The following is a 23,412-nucleotide window of genomic DNA, read 5'->3' as shown; positions in this document are numbered from 1 at the left end:
CGGGGCTGGTGGACCCGCCATAGATGCTGAGGTAGGGGGGTGAACGGGAGGGGTGGATGAGAGCATGGAAGGATGACCCGGTGGAACAGGAGGACCTGCTGGAAGAAAGGAAAGTATCACTGTTGTATGCTACACTGAATGCCTAATTACAAATGCACTGACATAAAATACACTGCAATGGGGAACATTTGTATGGAAGCTTGTTTCCACCACTGAATAAAAAATAAAAAAGGTAATTGCGACTCATCTCACAATTCTGACGTTTTTTTCTCACAATTGTGAGTTTACAATCTCACAATTCTTACTTTTTTTTCCTCAGAATTGTGATATAACCTTGCAATTGCAACAAGTTTAATTTCCTGCTATTCTGATTTTATAACTTGCAATTCTGAGAAAAAAAGTCTCAATTGTTAGATAAAAAGTTGCTATTCTTTTTTTAAAATTCTGTAGTGGAAACAAGCTTCAATGCATTTGTGCTGACTTAAAGGTGAAGTTGCGCATCACTGGCAAAATTGTAGAAAGCAGAATTGTAAACGAGGAAAATCAAAATCAAATCAAACAGACTCAGCAGTAACAATTTCTTTTTCTGCTGGCTCAGTGGGGCTAGTACTTTCGAATTTATTATTCGCATTAGTAATATTAGATAAGACATTAGATAATATTATTTTGGAGACAAATCAGCAGAATTTGCATAATAATACATCACAGAAAACCAAGTGTTCAAATTTGCAAAGTAGATGTACAAGTTTAATGAACGTTCAGTGGAGCAACAAAAAGGACAAGTGACACTGGTCTGTCAAGTGGCCCAAACACTCTCACACTGGCCCTGGGTCAGCAGACCATCCTTAATGTCGAGCCCTGCATACAGTTGCATTTACATAATCATGTGAGATAGAACAAAGCATTGTAACTTCGAAAATATGATCAGCAAACAGCAAAAGCAAAAATGGAACAACGGGGGTTAGTTTAAGGTATGACACACCATTTAAACAATATTAACAAATCACCTTTGAGCAAACACACATGAACATCAATGCGATGTATGAATGCTTACTTTATAATATTAAATCATCCTTCCTCTACTCAGAAAATAGAAGGTGAGGCAACTGCCGTTTGTTCAAATGAGCTGCTGTGATTTTGTTGTATAACACAGACAAAAGTCCACAGCCTCATTAACAATTGTAGCGGGCCAGTATTTACATATGGTTTCAGTACAAAAACCGTACTGTTCACTTTGGACAGTTTTTGAGATCAACATGTCATCAGCCCAGTTCCCCCGGAATAGGTGTGTGAAGTCTTTTGGTGGTGGACAATAAACTACAGAGGGGGGTAGCTGATGGGGGTCTGAAATACTTACTGCTGGACGCTGTGGCGTTCTGATAAACAGGAGAGGGAGATGTCTTGGGCGTTGCCCCCTCGCACAGAGTAGTGTGAGAGGTGGCTGTGGTGTTGAATGGGGGTGTGGCCTGGTATAGCTGCTGCTGGTGGAGGGCAGAGCCTTGGACGGGCTGGCCAATGAGAGGGGGCAGGGGGGAAGATTCTTGTATGGGATAGTGTGGGTGCGACGGAGCTCCAGAGGTGACCAGTGTAGGAGGGTTTTGGTACGGGCAGTACTCCTCTGCCGGGCCACTGGACGACTGTTGGTGGTGTGTTATAGGCTCCAATTGGGATGTGTTAGCGGGAGCTTTGGAGCCACAGGTTGGGCCGTTGTTTAGGGGCGGCAAGGGGAGGGCGACAGGCAGGGCAGGTTGTTTGACTGGCACTGCCATTATAACAGGTGGCGATGCTGTGGGTAATGGGGCGTACATGTGGGTGGAGGACCATGTAGCATGTTTGGGGTCCTGGTGGGCCGATGGAGGGGAAAGAGGGATTTGCTTGACATTGCGAGGTGGAGGGGTGATACCTGGCTGCACGGGGGAGAAAGCAGAAGCCAGAGAGGTGGAAAGCTGGGAAAGCTGCTGTGCCTTTTTTTGAGGGGAGTCCACAGTGCGGTAGCCACTCTCTCGTTCCTGGGAGGAAGAGGAGGTGTGGGGGGAGGGTTGCGTGGGGTTAAGGTGAGCATAGGAAGGGGGAAGAGTGTTAGCCCGATACTGTCTGAGGTCATGCAGCGTGGTTTCGGACTGAGAGGCGGATGCTGATACTTTAAACTGAAGGGTGGAGACTGAGAAACAGAGAAAAAGACAACACAAATGACAAACGAAAAGAGAGAAACATGACAGTGATGAAAATCAAGCATCAAAGTGTACAAAGAAACTTAAAAAGATGAAATGTGAGCCAAATATACGATTTTTAAAGCATGTTGCATGCCTTGCAAACAGGTGAATCTCACAAAAGCATCTAGATCAGACAGATTTCAGAAAAAGATAAATGGAGAAATTACAATTAAAATTAAGCATATTTTATGACCAACATTTTGTTTCATAGTAACACTATTTTAATGACAATAAAACAACGCCCTCCCAAATTCTCTTTACAATAATGCATCTGGATGTTTTAGTTTTGAGATGTTTTTAAAAAAAATTCTTATTCTCATTAGATTCACATTACAAAAATTACTAAAAGTAATTAAGTATTCTGGAATCATTTTTTAAAAGTAAATGTAAATTAATAGAACAAATACATGATATGCTTTTATAAATAAATATACAAAATGTAATAATTCAATTAGTTGTCAGGTATAGATATATTACTTGACCATTTAAATAATAAAAATGTAAATTTATTATATAAAATATAAAATTTATTATATATTATTTTTATTCTTATGTTGGATTACTATTATTATTATGTTGGATTACAGTATCTTTATAACAGTAATGACAATAGGGATTATCACAAAGAAATAATGCACAAAGAAAAAAATCTTAATTGTCCTTAAAACATGGTTATTTTATTTATTTATCTATTTATTTTCAGTAAAACATTATTTATTTTTCCTTTCTTTTAGTTTGGGGATGAAATGAGATTTTAACATTTTCTTGACATGTTTCATGAGATTCACCAAAACAGAACTCACAAATGCTGTTAATGGCATTATGAAAGGCGACTGTCTTGGCTGAAATGATGCTGAAGCAGGGGCAGAAACAGAAAGAGAATGTGTGTGTATGAGAGAGGATGGGCAGCATGTGCTGTTTGGACTAGGGATCTGTTCTGTGGCCAGGGAATTTGATATTCCTTAGTGTTAACACTTCTCCAAGCAGTCTGCAGGGTTACTCTGTGGGTGGCTTAATGAGTGTGTGTCTGTGTATCTCTTAATTGCACACTGTGCAGTCTCATATCACATTCCACAGAGGTGTGGCATCTTTAGTCTACCTGCAGAGCCAGATGTTCGTCGTTCTCTTTCCATCTGCATCTGATGCTGGTCCATCATTTGCCTAGAAACAAATGTTATCTCACTTAATGATGTTGGGCAAAGAGAAATCTAAACATTCTCAATCCACCGTATGAAACTGACACAAAGACAAGCTCACTGGAGAGTAAACAATCATGTGTGTTCACACATTGTTCTGTTCAGCTCTGTGGGTTTTAAAAATGCTAGGCTGTACTGTGCACTTAAGGTTCATGCATCAACAGAGTGCAGCTTTTCATCTGTCCACTAGAGGGCAGAACCCAATCTAAACTTGTATTATGACAGCGTTTAAGAAATGTTCTCAATCTTCATGACAACAAATATGTGAAGTGATTAAAAAAATAGTGTGAAAAAAAAAACAGAAGTGAGTTTAAAATCGATGATTTGATTAGTAATTGTCGAAACGGTAATGCACAGAACACTACACTTTCTGACCAGTAATGTTAAAAATTAAGTGTGTAATTTCAGTGTCTCTAGTGGTACCAAGTGAAATTTAGTTTTTGAATTGGTTTCCCAAACACCATCTGCTATTGGTTGAGCAAACAGATAGTCCCGACCCAAATTCATGCCTTTGATTGAGTCACTCTTGCTGTGGGATGCTTAAACAGGACTATTTTGAAGGTACCACAGAGAAAAAGTGTTTACACCTTTCAGGGGAATCAGAACAAAATCATTACACACTTCACTTTAAAAAGAGAGCATATGGTATAATTCAGGCCAGTGTCCAATGTTTGATTAACAGAAAAAGTAAGTGTCATTAGAGACGGTCCGCACCTCCTCTGAGCCTCGGCATCATCTGTCACCGGTCCATTCTGACGATGTGCTCCTGGCCCTGAAGAAAAAGAAAATAATTGCACCTCATAATTTAAATATTTTGTTTAATTGTCTCTCAGGAATTGTAAAATGTGTGTCTGATTGCTTTAATATATTCTGGCACCTTAAGGCAGACTTGTTTATGTCATGTGACATTTCTTGTACTCTTCGCTATATAGTATCATTTAACACTTGACATTGGTCGGTGCAAATCATACTGCAGCTGAATCTATATTTAATACAGTATGGTTCATGCTTTCTTTTACCTCACATAAATGTGCTTGTGATTTTCACAAATCAGGCCATGTCACAAAAACCTGTTCATCTGCCTAATCTGACTACTAAATTGACAGGTGAATGAGTTTGATTGGACATATGGCCTTTGAAAACAACAACAAAAGATAAAGGAAGCATTTTCTTCTCCCAAACTAAGACATCTAAGTGGCAAATGATCAAACTATTACAGTCCAATAATTCCAGCATGAGACCAAACATATTTTGCCAATAATGTCAAGTCACAATCGCCCTCGTACCCGACACCTCATTACTGGTAGACTTAGCACAGTCATTCGCAAGCCACCATAACCGTTCTGTTGAACTTGTTATAGGGTGTGAAGGAGCTCTGCTAATAATGGTAAACATGGCTCTCAGGTTACTAAGATGATGACTATTTATGTCATATGACATTCAGGGACTCAGTATGGGGCATGAAAGCTCAAGGGAGGAAGGAAGGCCCTTCTGTTCAGAGAAAGACCCTTAGTGTGTTCATATCTAATGTGGTTGATAATCTTTGGTTGCTAGGCACCATACATAACTGAGTTTAGCACATCAAAATCTATCCACTGTGAAATTTAAAGTGGCAAAATAATGGGCTGTTCACACAGCTAGACAGGGTACACAGAATGGCGGAGTATGCAACAACACCAATGACAATGACTAAAACTATAAAATGTTTATAGTTATAGTTGTAATAATCATTCTAATTCTTTGAGAATAGGAAAGTCCATATCACAACTATAACGAGAATGATTCAACTTTCAAAATTATATTGATAGCCAATCAGAATCAACCTTTAAAGAGCTTGAGCATTTACATTTTATGAATTGACCTTAAAGGAACACTCCACTTTTTTTGAAAATAGGCTCATTTTCCAACTCCCCTAGAGTTAAACAGTTGAGTTTTACCATTTTCGAATCCATTCAGCCGATCTCCGGGTCTGGCGGTAGCACTTTTAGCTGCAGCTTAGCATAGATCATTGAATCTGATTAGACCGTTAGCATCTCGCTCAAAAAAGACCAAAGAGTTTCTATATTTTTCCTATTTAAAACGTGACTCTTCTGTAGTTACATCGTGTACCAAGACCGACGGAAAATGAAAAGTTGCAATTTTCTAGGCCGATATGGCTAGGAACTATACTCTAATTCCAGCGTAATAATCAAGGAACTTTGCTGCAGTTAATCCAGAGAATAACAATTTTTTCTGAGACCGAGAGAAACCGAAAGATGAGTCATCATTTAAAAGCAAAAGCTTAGGGCAGCATGATATATCAACTTCCAGTATGTCCTTCAGAGTCTTAGATGCCTGTTTCCAGAAATGATTAACTTCAGGGCAATCCCAAAACATATGTCTATAGGTTCCTATAGAGTTTCCTGAGCAGAAATTACAATTGGAAGATGAAGAAAGCTTCATTAAATATCGTTTCCTAGGAGTGAGATACATCCTATGAACCATTTTGTAGTGAATTAATTGATGATTAGGATTCTAGTGCAGGGATCCTCAAATCTGGCCCACGAGATCCACTTTCCTGCAGAGTTTAGCTCTAACCCTAATCAAACACACCTGAGCATGCTAATCAATGTCTTCAGGATCATTAGAAAATCACAGGTAGGTGAGTTTGATCAGGGTTAGAGCTAAACTCTGCAGCGCATTGGCCCTCCAGGGCAAGATTTGAGGAACCCTGCCATAAACCATTAATCCAAACCCTGCTGAGCATTCTGGTAGGGTAATGCATAAATGCTATTTGCTCCACTGGTGAAGCGAGACAATGCGGCAAGTATCTTTACACTATAGGAGTTTAGACCAAGAAGTGCATTAAAAATCTTCTTATGAAGACTTTACTAACCAAATATAATTCTGTGTGCTCTGGATTCAATCATAATGCTTGATATCAATTAAGCTGTGCACTTTGTAACCAGACAGCATAAAAAGCAATGATATTACTCCTGATCACATATCCCTTTCTACTGCAGGTTTTGGAGGTGTAATACACTGTGTGATTTATTTCATAAACTTGATTCAATCCCTTGCAATAGCAACATGCTTATAGATGGCTGCAGTAGAGTGTATTAAAATGGTTGGTGCGAATGATGCTGAATAAAGTTAATGGATTCATAGTTTTAAGTGCATCTCAAGAGTCTGGAGCTCTGGATGTTATTGTGATTTATGGTTAAATACCTAAAACGCCTTGGAGGGGAAACGCTATCCAAATATTAAGATTAATTTGTTTTATGACGCAAACACCATATCATTTGGTGGTTGTGTGCAGCAGCAGAGTCCCTTTGTACCAAATACACATACCCTGGTGATCACTGAGCTGAAATGATGATGTCTATGAGATAACAAGAAGTGGAAACACAGATACAGTCTGGTTGTATGATGGGACCCATTGGTCATTTTTTTGATAAACCCTGCCATTTTCCTTTATAACACACCACTTGCATAATATCAGTGTTGGGAAGGTTACTTTGGAAATGTAATAGGTTACAGATTACAAGTTACCCTATTTAAAATGTAATAGTAGTGTAACTTTTTCAAAGGAAAGCTCAAACATGCTCGACACGTGAGCACAAATGCAGTTTGTTTTTATGAGTTCAGTAGTTTATGGAGTTTTTATTCCACAATCAGTGTTGGGAAGGTTACTTTGGAAATGTAATGGATTACAGATTACAAGTTATCCTGTTTAAAATGTAATAAGTAGTGTAACTGTTTCAATTGCTTTTTTAAAATAATGTAACTGGTTACATTTGACTACTTTTCTAAATTTCTAGCGAATTTCTAACCAGTTAATCACCTCTCAGACAGGTTGTAGCCTAAAGCTTTCAGCGTTAATGTGGATTGATGTAATTAGTAGGCGTGCTGCGCTGGAAATTCAAACGAGAACCAATCAAAAGCATCAGAATAGCATCGCTTTACTAAACGGCCTTTAATTGGCAGACGGCATCGTGCACATCAAAAACAGGCAAAGGAGCAAATTAATTTTATTCAACATATCCTAGCTTTTTACAGGAAATATTCAGATGTAACCCCCTTTGTAATCTTTAACATTTTCTTAAGTAACTGTAATTTAATTACATTTTTTTTTCTTAGTAACTGTAACAGATTACAGTTCCATTTATTTTGTAATTAAATTACGTAACGCCGTTACATGTAACTAGTTACTCCCCAACACTGCATAATATAAATCTGTAGTGTATTTTACAGTTATAAAATGTTAACCTTAAAAAAAAAAATTTCATACAAAATGTAAGCATTTGATCAAGTATGCTGTATGAAAGTAGGATTTTTTTTTTTTACAGTGTAGAGATTGTCATCTCACTTTGTTTTTTTACTGTTAAGCAGTAAGCCTTGAATTAGTAATGCATACCAAATCTGAAAGAATATTTTACCACTGTTGTCTCAGAGTAATCAGTGCAATTTGGGGATAAAATCAATTAAATCTGTATGTGGATGTGTGTAAATATTCAAATGTAATCCCCTTTGTAATCGTTAACATTTTCATAAGTAACTGTAATTTAATTACACATTTTTTCTTAGTAACTGTAACTGATTACAGTTCCATTTATTTTGTAATTAAATTACGTAACGCCGTTACATGTAACTAGTTACTCCCCAACACTGCATAATATAAATCTGTAGTGTATTTTACAGTTATAAAATGTTAACCTTAAAAAAAAAAATTTCATACAAAATGTAAGCATTTGATCAAGTATGCTGTATGAAAGTAGGATTTTTTTTTTTTACAGTGTAGAGATTGTCATCTCACTTTGTTTTTTTACTGTTAAGCAGTAAGCCTTGAATTAGTAATGCATACCAAATCTGAAAGAATATTTTACCACTGTTCTTCCTGGATTCACCAGAAATTAAACTGCACTGAATAAACACTGTTTGCACATGCACAAAATTTATTTGATTTTGATGTGGTTTTATTAAATATTTTTCTTCAATTTAGGAAATGTTTTTTTTTTTTTTTTTTTTTACAATGTTTTAGCAATAGCTTGACAATATATTAAATGAAGCAATATTTATGCCAGCTGTCAATTATTACCATTAATAAAAAATAATTAATATACCTTAATAGTAACAACAACAATAATAATTCTTATTTTGTACCATTAATGGACTATACGCATGGTTACTTCCTGGCTTTAGATAAGCCAGCTCAGTCATTTCCTGTCAACTGTCAAAATCATAGACATATAAAATACATATAGTCTATGGTCAAAATCAGCTGTGCTATAAGGGGAGCGCCCTTTGCTAGGTATCTCTGCATAATCCATTCACAATTTGAAGAAAAGTTTTGTTTGTCTAAGACAGGGGTAGGCAAGATCGGTCCTAGAGAGCTGCCGCAGTCCTGCAGAGTTCAGCTCCAACCCTGAAAACAAAACTCACCTGCCTATAGCCTTAGTAATCCTGAAGACATTGATTAGCTTGTTCAGGTGTGTTTGATTAGGGTTGGAGCTGAACTCTGCAGGACTGCGGCTCTCTAGGACCGAACTTGCCTACCCCTGGTCTAAGAGGACCAAACGTCCATGTATACTGTTTCAGGAATGACAAACGCGAGTGTAAAAAATGATGCGAGTGAATCCACTAAATTGTGCCGCGAGTGATGGCTATGATTAACAGTGATAACTGTAGCACTGGGCGGAACGAACTATCTGACAAGCCGATGTCAAAACAGAGTGATGCAGAGTAAATCAGAGCATCAAAACTACAGCAGCAACAAGTCTGTGTTGCCTGAATATATTTAGCAGCTTCTACAATTAAAGATAAAACCTAAATATGATATTCAATACATTAATATTGAATTATTATACCAATAATAATTAACTTATTTAATTTGTAGTTAACTAGTTAAATATTGAAATAATTAACCCTCCTAGGCTGTTGATGTCTGGGCTTATTTATTTTTTTAAATGACATGAGACTTTGTGACTGACTGCACTTGCTATACTTCATACTTCAGAACGGTAAAAGAGCTAAAATGTGCTACAATAGTCATTATATAATAAATCCAAAAGCAAGACATGAAAAAAATAGGGAGTTGAAACTTTATTGCCTTTCAATTCAATTCCTTTAATACATGTATCCTTCTTTGAATCCTTGTCGTCCTCGTTATCCTGCCTGCCTCCACACACCTTGACCGTGACAGATACAAATAAACATTTATTTAATAAAGACATAATATTTTCACCAATAATTGGTCACTTTTTCTTCTTTTCCTTTCCTTTCTTTTCATTCATTTTTTTCTTTTTTGTGATAATACCCTCCACCAACACAAAAGGAAACACATTTACACTTTATTTTAAGGTGTCCTTGTTACAGTATAATTATTCATATAAGTACTGAGTAATATTAATTAACTACATGTACTTACTATATAGTTAGGGTTAGAATTTGGGTTTTGCTTAGGGTTACTTGCATGTAATTATGCATAATTAATTGTTATTATAATAGTAAGTACATGTAACATGTGTAACAATGATACCTTAAAATAAAGTGGGACCAGAAACACATATGTAGAAACAATAATCAATAGGTACATAATTAGGTGCTTTTACATTTCCAATTCATCTTATTCATTTCACTTTGATGTGGCAGAATGTTTTTTTTGTTGTTGTTGTTATGTGTGTGTTTTTGCATGATTTAATTTTTTATATGCTAAAAAAAACAATTTATGCCGACTGTAAGTCAAGCCATTTTGCACATTATTTAAATCATGTTTAAAAATAAAATTACCAGACCTATTATTACTATGTGTTTCACTAAAAACTAAATCCATAGCCATATCAGTCAAGCACTAATGATAACTGTTCAGAAATAGTCACGACAAACACACTAGACCTCTCAAACCTGCACACGCCTCATCACGAGCTTCTGACAGGCGCCGTGCCAAAACCCACTGAGCAGCTTCCACAACCACATCCTCCATCCAAGACACCACAACGGCCCATCCGAGGCATCACATCACATTATTAAAACATGCCACTGAATCCCCCAGTCCTTAACACTACTTACAGCTGAGTTTGATTACTGTCGAGCTGATCCGGCGGATTGGCCCCGGGGAAAACTCCGGTCCAAGCATGGCTCCACGACCCTCTCAGGTGCCTTTACAGATATTTATAATGGTGCAGTTTGAGCTCCACTACCAGGTGGGAACTGCTAATAACAGTCAGGACTCCGTACAGGTGAGTTCAGGCAGGTGAACAGCAACTTCTCTCTTTTCTGCATTCTGAGGTGCGAGCAGCACTTCTAACAACCTCTCTAATTTACCCACCCCAAAAAGCAAGAAACATGCAACACCCATGGCCTGAGACTGTTTGGCTCCATGGATATTTTAACCAGGGCTGAGCACCAATGGCAGAAGGCCCCCCCAACAAACATCTTATAAGTAGCAGCAGCCTGAAACCAGAGAGGCCCGTGTGCTGTTCTTAAATAAGAGTTACACTACACTTAACGGTCCCATGTATAAGACCCAAACAACAATATTCCTGACTACTAGTTGGCATCCCTTATATGTCTTTTGAATGAATTACAGTATTTTTATAGTATATTTGTAGCTAACAATGCTGTAATGACCGTAATGTAGTAGCATCTGCATTACCCTAGCATCTCTGCTAATGTAGTAATGTAGTAGCATCTGCATAAAGTAGCATCTCTTTTAAATGTACACGTTTATATATATTTAAGAGATAAACATTGCAAACCATTGTTTCTAAAAATGTAATTTAGCATGATGTGATATGCAACATCAGTTTTTACTGTAATTTTTATAATTCATAATTCAGAGATCTCCTGGGCCTTATAATTAAAGATAGAATTTATCAGTAAACCACATTTAAAAAAATAATAATAATAAATTATGTAGAAAAGTATGAACATTGTTTTAAAAATTGGTAAGACCTACACTGCCATTCAAAATTTGGGTTCGTTAGCATTTTTCAATGTTTTTGAAAGATATATCTTATGCATTTATTTAATCAAAAATACAGTAAAACTGCAATTTGTGAAATGTTATTTTATTTTATTTATCTGAACTTTATTTTATTTAAAATAACTTTCTATTTTAATATATTTTAAAATGTAATTTATTGCTGTGAATGCAAAGCTGAATTTGCAGCACCATTACTCCAGTCTTCAGTTTCTCTCAGAAATCATTTTAATATGCTGATTTGTGCTCAAGAAACATTTATTATTGTTATCAATATTGAAAAGAGTTGTGCTGCTTAATATGTTTGTGAAAACCGTGATACATTTTTTCCAGGGTTCTTTGATGAAGAGTTCAAAAGAACAGCATTTATTTGATAGATAAACATTATAAATGTATTTAGTGTCACCTTTTGATCAATTCATCCTTGATGAATAAAAAATTTTTTTTTAAACACATAGTATATATAAAAAAAAAAACTAAAATCCTGGCAGTGCTTTACCCATGAAACCATTCATATAGAATGTCATCACAATTAATTATTCCAAAAGACTTACTTTGAATGCCTTTCAAACCTATGGTCACAAGGTAATACATCTGAAATAAAACTTCTTACATCAAACTAATTTCTAAAAATGCTAATACATTACATAAATAATCCAAGTAAACACCACATTGTGGGGCGGCACAGAGGTAAAAAAATACAAGGTTTTGTAAATTACCTGCATCCTGAGAGCTCAGGACATTGAGCGCAAACAGCATGGCAGTGGAGAAGGTGGTGGCCTCCTCTTTGCTGGCAAAGTTCAGCCCGTAAACTTGCCGTGCATCACGCCATTGGTGGAAAGTTGGCGTGGCCTGGTTATATTTCAGACCTTTCACAATGGAGTAGTTTATAACGACCTAGAAGAGTGGCGACATGTGGTTACGTATCTGCATCTGTGACATTTTTTCCCTGTAATCAAACCATTTCAAATGCTCTTCAAGGGAAAACCTTTCTCAGGCCAATTATGCATTCTCATTAATGGTATTTTTGAAAACCACAAAACAGAACACATTTCAGATTTTAAGAAATAAAATAACACAAAATGTACATATGTAAATGTGGATGGGACTGTGCAACTAAAGCACACACTGTGTACAGTGAGATCATATCACACAGTGTCTTCTCTGTTTTGTTGTACCATGTTCGTATCTCACCTGCTGGTCCTGTAGTTTGACTCCCACCACACGGAAGCTGTTGTTGACAGTGTTGTGGTAGATGTTGATGCGGCTGAAGCCCTGCTGGCCCGGTTTGACTGGCACCCATTTTTTGCTGGTGTCATCATAGATCATCACAGAGGCTCGAGCTTGACATATACTCTGTTCACTATGAGGAAGAAACAGGAACACTAGTTAAAGATTCACTGTTCAACAACAAAAACCACAATGATATATTACGATATGGGACAATGAAAAACAGATGTCAGACTCCTAACAACAAAAACAATGCTGCAACTTGATTCTGCATGTGTGTATTTGAGAGTAATATTTAGCTGTGCATATTCAGTGAAAGATACTCTAAAATGGTCGATGACATTAGTTATGATTCCTGTCAGTTAGTTACAAGTTATGAAATTAAAGATTGTGTAGAAATTCGATAAAAGAGTGTTTATTCCAAGAAGACTAAAACAGCCAAACCCACGAAAAACCCTCCAATAATGCCTTTTGCCATTGCTGTGGTATTACGGCACAGTAATAATTGCCCCACTGAATTTGTTTGAAGATACTCAGCAAGGGGCGGGTTTGTTATCTGTACTAATTATATAGTGTAATAGGCAGCTAACGAGTGAGGCAGGAATGTAACCGTGTTGACTGCTTGATATGAGGCCATGGTTTAATTAAAGACATGAGGTTCTCTGCTTCTTCTAAATAGAAATCTTCTGTTGTCAGGGGGAACAATTAACATAAAAAGAGAGCAGAAATTGTGTACTGTATGATCAGCATTAATATACCTTGCTAGCTTTTGTTCCTTTGTGCTTCTAATTAAATAGATTAAAATAGGTATATTAAATAATTTAACAATGTATAATTGTTTAGTAATATAATGATATAATGCATATTTGTTATATATTGTTTTTTTGTTGTTGTTTAAAATCAAAAGTTGTATCTTTTATCATTACTAAATGCACTGTGAACTAACATAAATATATTTATTAACTAACATTAACAAAGGCTAATAAATGCTGTTAAAATATATTGTTCACTGTTAGTTCATGTTAGTTAATGCATTAACTAATGTTAACAAATGAGACTATTGTAAAGTGTTACCATTATCCCATATATAACAAGCTTATTCATATAAAAATAATTATATAAAAAATAAATTATTAATTATGTGTATAGATAAATATTTGTTTAATGCTTTTTAAAGTTTTTATTAATCTGAAAGTATTGCATATTTTTAACAACACTGTATTGTTATATAAATAATTGTCATTAAAGTAATTTTCTGATTCAAGTTTCACAAATCCCAAGTACACAAAATCAGTTCTTGTCTCATTTTAAGTAGACTTGTGGTTTACTTTGTGAGTCAGATTCAGACTGATTATTTCAGACTGATTCAGTGAAGGATCCATTAGACTGATTCAAACTTGTGACTGTCTTTTTTGCATTTTGTGCACACTGGACTGAAGCATTGGGATCAGTACAACTCAACTTATATTCAAGCCTTTCACGAACTCCAAACATCTCAAGGGTCTGTAGATGTTCACTGAAATGAAGTAAAACACTCGAGCACTGACTGGTTCACACAAAGAAGATTTGGTTTCCTGTTGGTGTGCTAACTTAAGCTAGGCAGATTTCCACTCTGACTCCTCTAAACATACTGAACCACCACACTCAACTCCCACAGAAACACCCAAATCCAGCCACATACACTCCTTACACCCGCCTGTATAACTGGAAGAGCAGCAGCACATGACCAAAGCAACTCTAAATAACACCAAAACCAACTCATAAGATACAGCCATTTGAAACAATACACCTGAATGAATGAATCAGACTCACCGGTTCTGTGACATTATGCCAAAACAGAAAATTCACACTCTGAACTCAGCAAAAAACGATGCATAAATGGGCCATATGAAAAGTGCTTTAGTGGTGGCTGGACTACCGAAGAGAGGGAACCCATCATAAAGCAACAACCATTTGTGAGAAGTGAAAGAAGTGAGTTACAATTTTTTTTTAAAAGGACGTACAAACTTTAAAATGTGTTTGTATATTTTACTCAGTCATGGATAAATGACATGAAGTACTTCTGGAATATATATTCTCCATTTAAACTTTTAACGAGCTTGTATTAACTGCATGAAATATTTACAAAAAAATACAAATTAAAAATGTATTTGTCATAATGCAGGACAATATAAAATGAACTAGCAATGACAAAAAGGTTATTAAAAGCTGTGAAAAACACATTAGGTCACCAATATAAACTATCTAAATATATATAATTTCCCATAAATACGGTTTTATTTTTATTTTAATTTATATTTTAAACCTAAACCCTGATGTTGATAAATGATAATGCATCAGCCACCCTGATATAATGTTGCTCTTTAGTGGTTGAAACAGCATATTTGCACATTTCATGCTTTCGCAACAACATTTTCTGTCATTCACTACTCTCAGTTCTTCATTCTCTGGTCTTTCATGCTTGCCTTACGACAGTGCCTATTTCTGGCATCCATCTGGGGTTAGAGGGCGGCACGGCAGCTTCTTCCCTGTCCTCCCGGTTGCATTTCTCCCCACTAGAACAAGGCTGAAATGAAGTACACAGTCTCTCCTCCACCGATGATGCTTAGCCGTCATAAATTACATCCTGACGGCTCTTTGCTTCCATAAACATCCAATATATTTAGACACTGGACTATCTCAGTTTACTTCTTCTAATAGCACATCAAGCAAAGCCTCTCTCTCTATTACTATTTATGTATAAAAAACATGGAAAAACTTGCCAGTGTTGTCTCGATTGGAATAAGAATATTCATTATCAAATAGAATCAGTATGCCAAGACTTTCCAACAAAACCTGCAATTCTAAAGGGTCAGAGACCAACACGTCTTGTAATAGCAAGCTATAAATATCAGAGTCAGGGACATTTAAAACTTAGGTAGCTTTATAGTCTGTCCCAGAACTAAAAAGACAAGCTACTGAGAAGAGCTTAGATGTTCGAAATGTGAAACTACAAAAAATGTCTAAAGTACTCTGCCGATGGCCTTTTAGTAAGTTAGGCACAATTTAGGCTACATTTTTATTCCTTATTTACTTATTCTAGCGCTTCATGAATTGATGAAAAGCTAAGAATTATTTAAATCATAAAAATAAATAAAATAATAATAATTACAGTATTAACAGTACTTTAAAGTAAGTATTTTATATTTTAAAGATTTTCGAAAGTTTGGGAATCCCTGGTTTAAGGGCACAGGCTGCGCTACCATTATGTCTATTTCAAGCTTTAAAGAGCCTGCCATGAAAAATCTATAATATCTATGCTATTTGTGTAAATGGCTGTTAATGGAGAAAGATGGTGTGGCTATATAGTCAACCAGCAAACCTTGATTCTTTGGTAAACAAAGTGAAAAGTACAAAGTAAATAAACTGTTTTTTTTTTGTTTTAGTTTTTTTACTTTAAAGCAGTCTAAATTTAGTGCAAAGTAAATTTTCTATGAGAAATGTGATGCATTAAGATGTCTAGTGCTGCTTTGGTTCACTCTAACAAAGTGTTGTACTTTTGACACAACAAAACCTAGCCAAAAGGACAGATATTTGATCATTGTTTGAACAGTTTTGCCTAAAAACGTCACTAAACTTTACATTTTGCCCGACGGGCAAGTGGCTGAAAGGAGGCCACGCTGAATGCTCCACAGATCTAATGCTTTTATTCCATAAAGCACCACTATGGGACAGGGCCTTCCAGCTATGACCCCATTAGCAGAATGCTCTCTAATGTGAATGAGAGTGAGTAAACATGTATATTTGTCAGCGAATGTGTGATGGAGTGGGCCAAATGGACCTGATCTCGTAAGGACACTACATGATTGGCATGGGAATTCCTGTTGAATGCATACGTAGTTCTCACCTCACAGGCACAATATAATGTAAGAATGTTTTCTGATGGCTCGCAGTTGCCATGAAAGACCCAAGTTTGGAAGAGATGAGTGTTGCTAAGCGATGGCATGGTCAAAGCCATTGTTGTCTGGCAGATTGGTGTGATCAGTTCTGCTGAAAGTGCTGGAGCAGGCCAGACTCCAACATTTGTCCATTGCACAGCACTTTGTTGAATAATGAGTATTATTTGCCTTTTATAATGAAATTGTTTGTTGAGCTCTAGGCTGTTCTGCACACCTGTGCAAGTCTAAGCACTTTTAATTATATGTGAAAAATATGAGCGTACCAAACAGGCAATGTTTTTTATGTAAATATACATACACACACATGCACACACACATGTTGGCTGTGTGTATATATATTAAAATCTAAATATTTTAATCAAATATTTTAACAGCAAACTGCAAAAGCGAATAATTCTGCTGAACTGAAACCGCACAGTATAGCTGGACTGTAAGAAGTCAACTAATTTATCTAGATTTTTTTCTATTAAATTGAATATACTATAGGGCTGTGCAATTAATCACATGCGATTGTCATGCTCATCTCGTCAGTAAAGCCAGTTCTGTGATTAGTAGTAAATCTCCAGCACCTGCTTTCAGATGGTGTGGCATTTACTACACAGAGCCGTAGTTCACGGACAATTAGGCAATATCGCGTTCATAATCGCAGATGAATCGCATTCGATTATGAACGCGATATTGCCTAGCTTGTCAGTGAACTACAGCTCTGTGTAGTAAATGCCACACCATCTGAAAGCAGGTGCTGGAGATTTACTACTAATCACAGAACCGGCTTTACTGACGATATGCGCATGACAATCGCATGCGATTAATTGCACAGCCCTACTATATACATATATTTTATTAATAAAATTTTTTTTGTTAGTTTTATTTAAAAATACAATAAAATACAAATTTAACATAAATAGATGGATGGATGGATGATAGATAGATTGTCATTTTTGGGTGAACAATTCCTTTAAGACCAGTCATCAGTCGACTAGAATTCAGGCAACTCATCAACTAGTAAATGTTGAAAATATGTAGTTTTACAAATTCCAAGCCAAGATCCTTTGAGTTCTTTCAAGACGGAAAGCTGTTATCGGCCTGAGACTCCCAGTTGATAAGCCGCCATAATTAATAAAAGCTGTGAAAAGCCTGGCATTTCCCAATAACTGAGAGAGAGAGAGAGAGAGAGAGAGAGAGAGATTGACAGGGTTACAATTACAAATAACTGAGAGAGAAAAGAGAGAGAGAGAGAGAGAGAGAGAGAGAGAGAGAGAGAGAGATTGACAGGGTTAGGCTCCTTTTAATCTCATGTTAAAAAACATTTTGTCTAAGCTCAAGGCCAAACACAAGGTCTAACTCTGCTTATGTCTGGTCACAAGATCTTCATTGCCTCATTTGGCCAGATTTCAGCGGAAAATATAAGAATGTGCCTGAATTGGCTCTAAGCCGATAGAGTCTACTGCATCTGGATACATGCCTGGTTGTAACACTCTTCAGCATTATTTGATCATAATTTGGTGACAAACTGTTGCCATGATTAATAATAGATGTACATAAACATCTCTTTTAAAGTGGTAACAGCACAGCATTACACCAAGTGCAAAGCGAGTTTTGTATGGTGCAATCTATAATAAGCCCTTTACATAGAAATAAGGTGAATTTGACGCAAATGACAATTAATTAATTTGAATACTCAAATGTCTGCACTACTTCAGCACACATAGCACCTGGATAGCAAAATATTGTACGCAAAACTATTTACTGTGAGACATCTTTGAGGGAATGAAACACTGAGACTCAACACCAGCAGCACAAACTTAAAATTATAGTTGGGGTTATTTTTAGCTTATAGCAAAAATGCTACACAAAGTGAGCCCTGTAAATGTTTCTAAAGCAAGTAAAATATGGAAGTCCCCTGTTATTAGTGTGAGAGGATGGAGCTGAATCAAAAGAGTTTGTAGGAAACGGGGAGGCATTTTTTAGCTTGTAACCCAGTAATCATTTTGGGAAGGGTGGGAACCAAGCTAAATCTCTGCCTATGAGAGACACGTCCCGCTCACAGGGAGCTTCTGAGGCCTAAGAAGCTGGATTACAGGCTGACTTCCAGAAAGAGCTGGACTTCTAGGCCGCAATCTAAATTACCGAGGATTTAGGATCACCTGCAACACAGTAATCTCAACATCGAGGAAGTGACTGCCACAGAGCACTGAGGAGAATTTAGCCAGGAGCAAAATCGGCCCCTGTATAATCAAACTAATAGTTAATTGTCCTGGCATACATTAATTATAACAATAAGAGACCAAACTACACTACCTGAAAACAGAAACATACTAGCTTATTTTATCAACCAAACATGATATTTAGCCAAGTAGTTAACAAATATTTAGCTTTACTATAAAGTCTTTTGATTCAATAAAATTGTGGCAGCCATAAAGATCTACACTACCGTTCAAAAGATTGGAGGTCGGTAAGATTTTTTGAAAAATGTTTTTGAAAGAAGCCTTATATCCTTACCAAGGCTGCATTTATTTGATCACAAATACTGAAAACTGTAATATTGTGAATTTTAAAAAAAAATAATTTTTATATTTTAATATATATTTTATACATATATTTTAAAATGTAATTTATTCCTGTGATGGCAAAGCTGAGCAAAGCATTCTAATATGCTAATTCAGTGCTCAAGAAACATTTCTTATTATTATCAATGCTGCTGAATAGTTTTGTGGAAACCGTTATCAATTTTATTCAGGATTTTTTTTGTTGAAAAGAAACTTCAAAAGAACAGCATTTATTAGAAACTGAAATCTTTTGTAACATTATAAAAGTCTTTACTGTATCTTTGGATCAATTTAATGCATCCTTGCATTGCTTTTTTTTTTTTATAACTATACTAACAACAAACGTTTGAACAGTTAGCGTATGTCTGTAAGAAGACACAAACTTGTAAACCATGAAAAGCAGCACACATATCCTTTGCAATGAAAGCAATCCCAGAATACATCGTACCAAGCTTCGAGAAAAAAAAAATTCAAGATGAGGCGAGCATAATAGAGTCTGGTTTTTGAATAGCATACCACTCTACTCTTACTAGAATCAGCAACTAATGCTACAATTTATCCTAATGAAAATATTATCTTAATGTAGTAATTCTTTGTGCATTGTTCAGTGTTTTCCCACAATATTAAACATTATTATTAAAAATTTGAATAAATATAAACATTATGCTGATTATCCTATTATAAAAATTGCTGCTGGGCCATAATGATAATACTATTAAATGCAAAAAAGACTTTGAATGTGATTTATTCAGTGACATTTGCAAAATAACGGCAGCATTGGCTCCGTGTCCACACACTACAAATACAAATGTGTGTCAGCTCCTAAAGCACGTCACTTAACTTCAATATTGTATGTCGAATATACCCTCCCCCCAAAATCCACATCCATACACATACAGGCTCCGCTAAAGATACAATGGTAGAAAGCATTGCTGATGGCCTAATGGTCTTTTTTTGCCTCTGAATTAATGTGCTTATGTGCTCGGCTAAATGTTTCAGGCAGGGTTGCTAGGTTAATAATGCCCCACACGGGGCAGTCGTGGCCTAATTGATAGAGAGTCAGAATTGTAACCAAAAGGCCGTGGGTTTGAGTCTCGGTACCTGCAGGGATTGTAGGTGGAGGGAGTGAATGACCAGCGCTCTCTTCCACCCTCAATACCACGACTGATGTGAGACCCTTGAGCAAGGCACCCAAACCCCAACTGCTCCAGGTGTGTGTTCATGGTGTGTGTGTGTGTGTGCACTTAGATGGGATAAATGCAGAGCAATATATATTTTATACATATATTTTAAAATGTAATTTATTCCTGTGATGGCAAAGCTGAGCAAAGCATTCTAATATGCTAATTCAGTGCTCAAGAAACATTTCTTATTATTATCAATGCTGCTGAATAGTTTTGTGGAAACCGTTATCAATTTTATTCAGGATTTTTTTTGTTGAAAAGAAACTTCAAAAGAACAGCATTTATTAGAAACTGAAATCTTTTGTAACATTATAAAAGTCTTTACTGTATCTTTGGATCAATTTAATGCATCCTTGCATTGCTTTTTTTTTTTTATAACTATACTAACAACAAACGTTTGAACAGTTAGCGTATGTCTGTAAGAAGACACAAACTTGTAAACCATGAAAAGCAGCACACATATCCTTTGCAATGAAAGCAATCCCAGAATACATCGTACCAAGCTTCGAGAAAAAAAAAATTCAAGATGAGGCGAGCATAATAGAGTCTGGTTTTTGAATAGCATACCACTCTACTCTTACTAGAATCAGCAACTAATGCTACAATTTATCCTAATGAAAATATTATCTTAATGTAGTAATTCTTTGTGCATTGTTCAGTGTTTTCCCACAATATTAAACATTATTATTAAAAATTTGAATAAATATAAACATTATGCTGATTATCCTATTATAAAAATTGCTGCTGGGCCATAATGATAATACTATTAAATGCAAAAAAGACTTTGAATGTGATTTATTCAGTGACATTTGCAAAATAACGGCAGCATTGGCTCCGTGTCCACACACTACAAATACAAATGTGTGTCAGCTCCTAAAGCACGTCACTTAACTTCAATATTGTATGTCGAATATACCCTCCCCCCAAAATCCACATCCATACACATACAGGCTCCGCTAAAGATACAATGGTAGAAAGCATTGCTGATGGCCTAATGGTCTTTTTTTGCCTCTGAATTAATGTGCTTATGTGCTCGGCTAAATGTTTCAGGCAGGGTTGCTAGGTTAATAATGCCCCACACGGGGCAGTCGTGGCCTAATTGATAGAGAGTCAGAATTGTAACCAAAAGGCCGTGGGTTTGAGTCTCGGTACCTGCAGGGATTGTAGGTGGAGGGAGTGAATGACCAGCGCTCTCTTCCACCCTCAATACCACGACTGATGTGAGACCCTTGAGCAAGGCACCCAAACCCCAACTGCTCCAGGTGTGTGTTCATGGTGTGTGTGTGTGTGTGCACTTAGATGGGATAAATGCAGAGCACAAATTCCGAGTATGGGACACCATACTTGGCTACATGTCACGTCCCTTTCCCTTATCCTGAACGTTGACTGTGGCACTATCTGTCATTCTCAAAGCTGCACGCTTTCAAAAAAAAGCTCACATTCAACCATTCTCAAAGGGATATAATCGGTTAAATCTTGCTAATTTCACATATGGTTTTTGTCATATGAGATTCTGACTGAGAAGAAGACAATGTCTAAAGAATGTTCTCAATAAAGGCTGAGAGCTGATGCATGTCTTGTGTTTTACTGCTAGAGGTACTACAGAAACACTCACCACATCTTTTCAAGAGAGCCACTGGACCGAAAGCGAACATCTCCCCTAAAGCATCTTTTTCTTTAATAACGACAAATTAAACATGGGCCGTCACAGAACATCTTCACAGAGTTTCAATAATATAAATCAACCCTTCATCATAATTTATCAGTGTGCATCACTAGTTCTGCAATCGTTTGAAACAGTTCACACCTTTGGCAACCCAAAATTAAATGCTGGTTTGTTATAAAAAAAATTTAAAAAGTAAAAAAAAAAAAAAAAAAATCAAAAATTCTAAACACTAAATAATAATATATGATAATAGAAATATCAAATATTGATATAAAGTAAAATAAATTTAGACAACTATATTTAGGACAGGAAAATAAATAGGATTATCATCAACTTTTAAAAAGTAGAAGAAAATGCATCCCATATCTTTTTTGTTGACATCAAAGGCCGTGCGTCCAATCAAACACAACAGTATTTTGTGAATTCATCTGTTATTTAGTTTATGCTAGTCAAATTAAACAGACTAGCAACAAAACTACACAAGATAAAAGAAAATATGTCAGACTATATGGGTACAAGCACATACAATTTTTGCAGACTACAATATGATTATTTATTGGATATTAATATTAGGCCAATTGTATATTATATGATATTATATTTAATATTAATCCATTTAATGTTTGGTCTTAAGGACTTGTTTTTGTACTTCAGTCTGATAAAATTTTGATACTGTATTGGTTCACCACTTAATGTCCTGAAGCAAAACCAGTTCAGATCCACTGGTCTAGATACTGTATGCGACATAAGCATATGCTGTATATACAACAGTTTCATTCAGTTCATTCCAGATTCATGCTAGTATCTAAACATAAGCAAGCAGTATCCAAATGATGACATTTATGCCATCATGCCATGACATCTTCAGACATGTTCTTCAAACATTTAAATGTATTTAAACCTTGCATTAGGTTGCTGATGTGAACCGAATATCACACTGACCTGATTTTGCATCCAGTCATTTGAAGCCCAGAGTCACTGTGGCTCTGTGGTAGGCAGAACTGGACAGAATGAGCATCCATCTCTCAAACACATCCACAAAACAGATCTGTACTACACTACTGGACCTCTAACCAAACCTGCTTTAATTCATCTCAAACAAGTAAGTAAAACAGACCTGATGTAGTACAGCACAACAGATGCGTAACAAGCTTTAAATCATCTAGGGAGCCGTTCCAAGATTAAATAAGCATTTTCAAACGTCATAATCCCATCATATCCTCAAAAAACCGCAAGTGACAATCCATAATTTGTATGATCTCTGCTGTTGTTAAAAAGAGAAGAGAACATAAAAGCAAGGAATAGAAACAGGTTCAACAGTAAGTGAGTGGTTAACATAGGGTCCCAACCTGGGTATCACAGCATCAGGTTTTCCCCTGTAACGGGACGGCCTGACTGTGGATGTGTGTTGTTTTGTCTAACCCTGAGGGGGATTACCTTATGACGCCCAACCCCCCACCCAGCTGTGACAGAGGA

At 36.3% G+C, this 23,412-nt stretch overlaps 1 protein-coding gene across 1 annotated transcript in view; it reads right to left on the bottom strand.

The window, feature by feature from the left end:
• LOC107733132 (ena/VASP-like protein) overlaps positions 1-23,035 on the bottom strand; it is a 25,966-nt gene extending 2,931 nt beyond the window's left edge. The window contains exons 1-7 of the mRNA XM_016544636.1: positions 22,879-23,035; positions 12,564-12,732; positions 12,089-12,266; positions 4,124-4,181; positions 3,313-3,374; positions 1,358-2,161; positions 2-98 (exon numbers count right to left, since the gene is read on the bottom strand). Of these exons, the coding sequence (XP_016400122.1) occupies positions 2-98; positions 1,358-2,161; positions 3,313-3,374; positions 4,124-4,181; positions 12,089-12,266; positions 12,564-12,732; positions 22,879-22,958 (1,448 nt within the window). The 5' untranslated portion in view covers positions 22,959-23,035. The remainder of the gene's footprint in view (position 1; positions 99-1,357; positions 2,162-3,312; positions 3,375-4,123; positions 4,182-12,088; positions 12,267-12,563; positions 12,733-22,878) is intronic.
• Between the last annotated feature and the right edge of the window lie 377 nt (positions 23,036-23,412).

The sequence above is a fragment of the Sinocyclocheilus rhinocerous genome, unplaced genomic scaffold (assembly GCF_001515625.1).
Source record: "Sinocyclocheilus rhinocerous isolate Xijiao unplaced genomic scaffold, SAMN03320098_v1.1 scaffold8, whole genome shotgun sequence".
Classification (NCBI taxonomy): domain Eukaryota; kingdom Metazoa; phylum Chordata; class Actinopteri; order Cypriniformes; family Cyprinidae; genus Sinocyclocheilus; species Sinocyclocheilus rhinocerous.
Note: the sequence above shows the minus strand (reverse complement) of the source record. Positions and strands in the feature narration are given on the sequence as shown.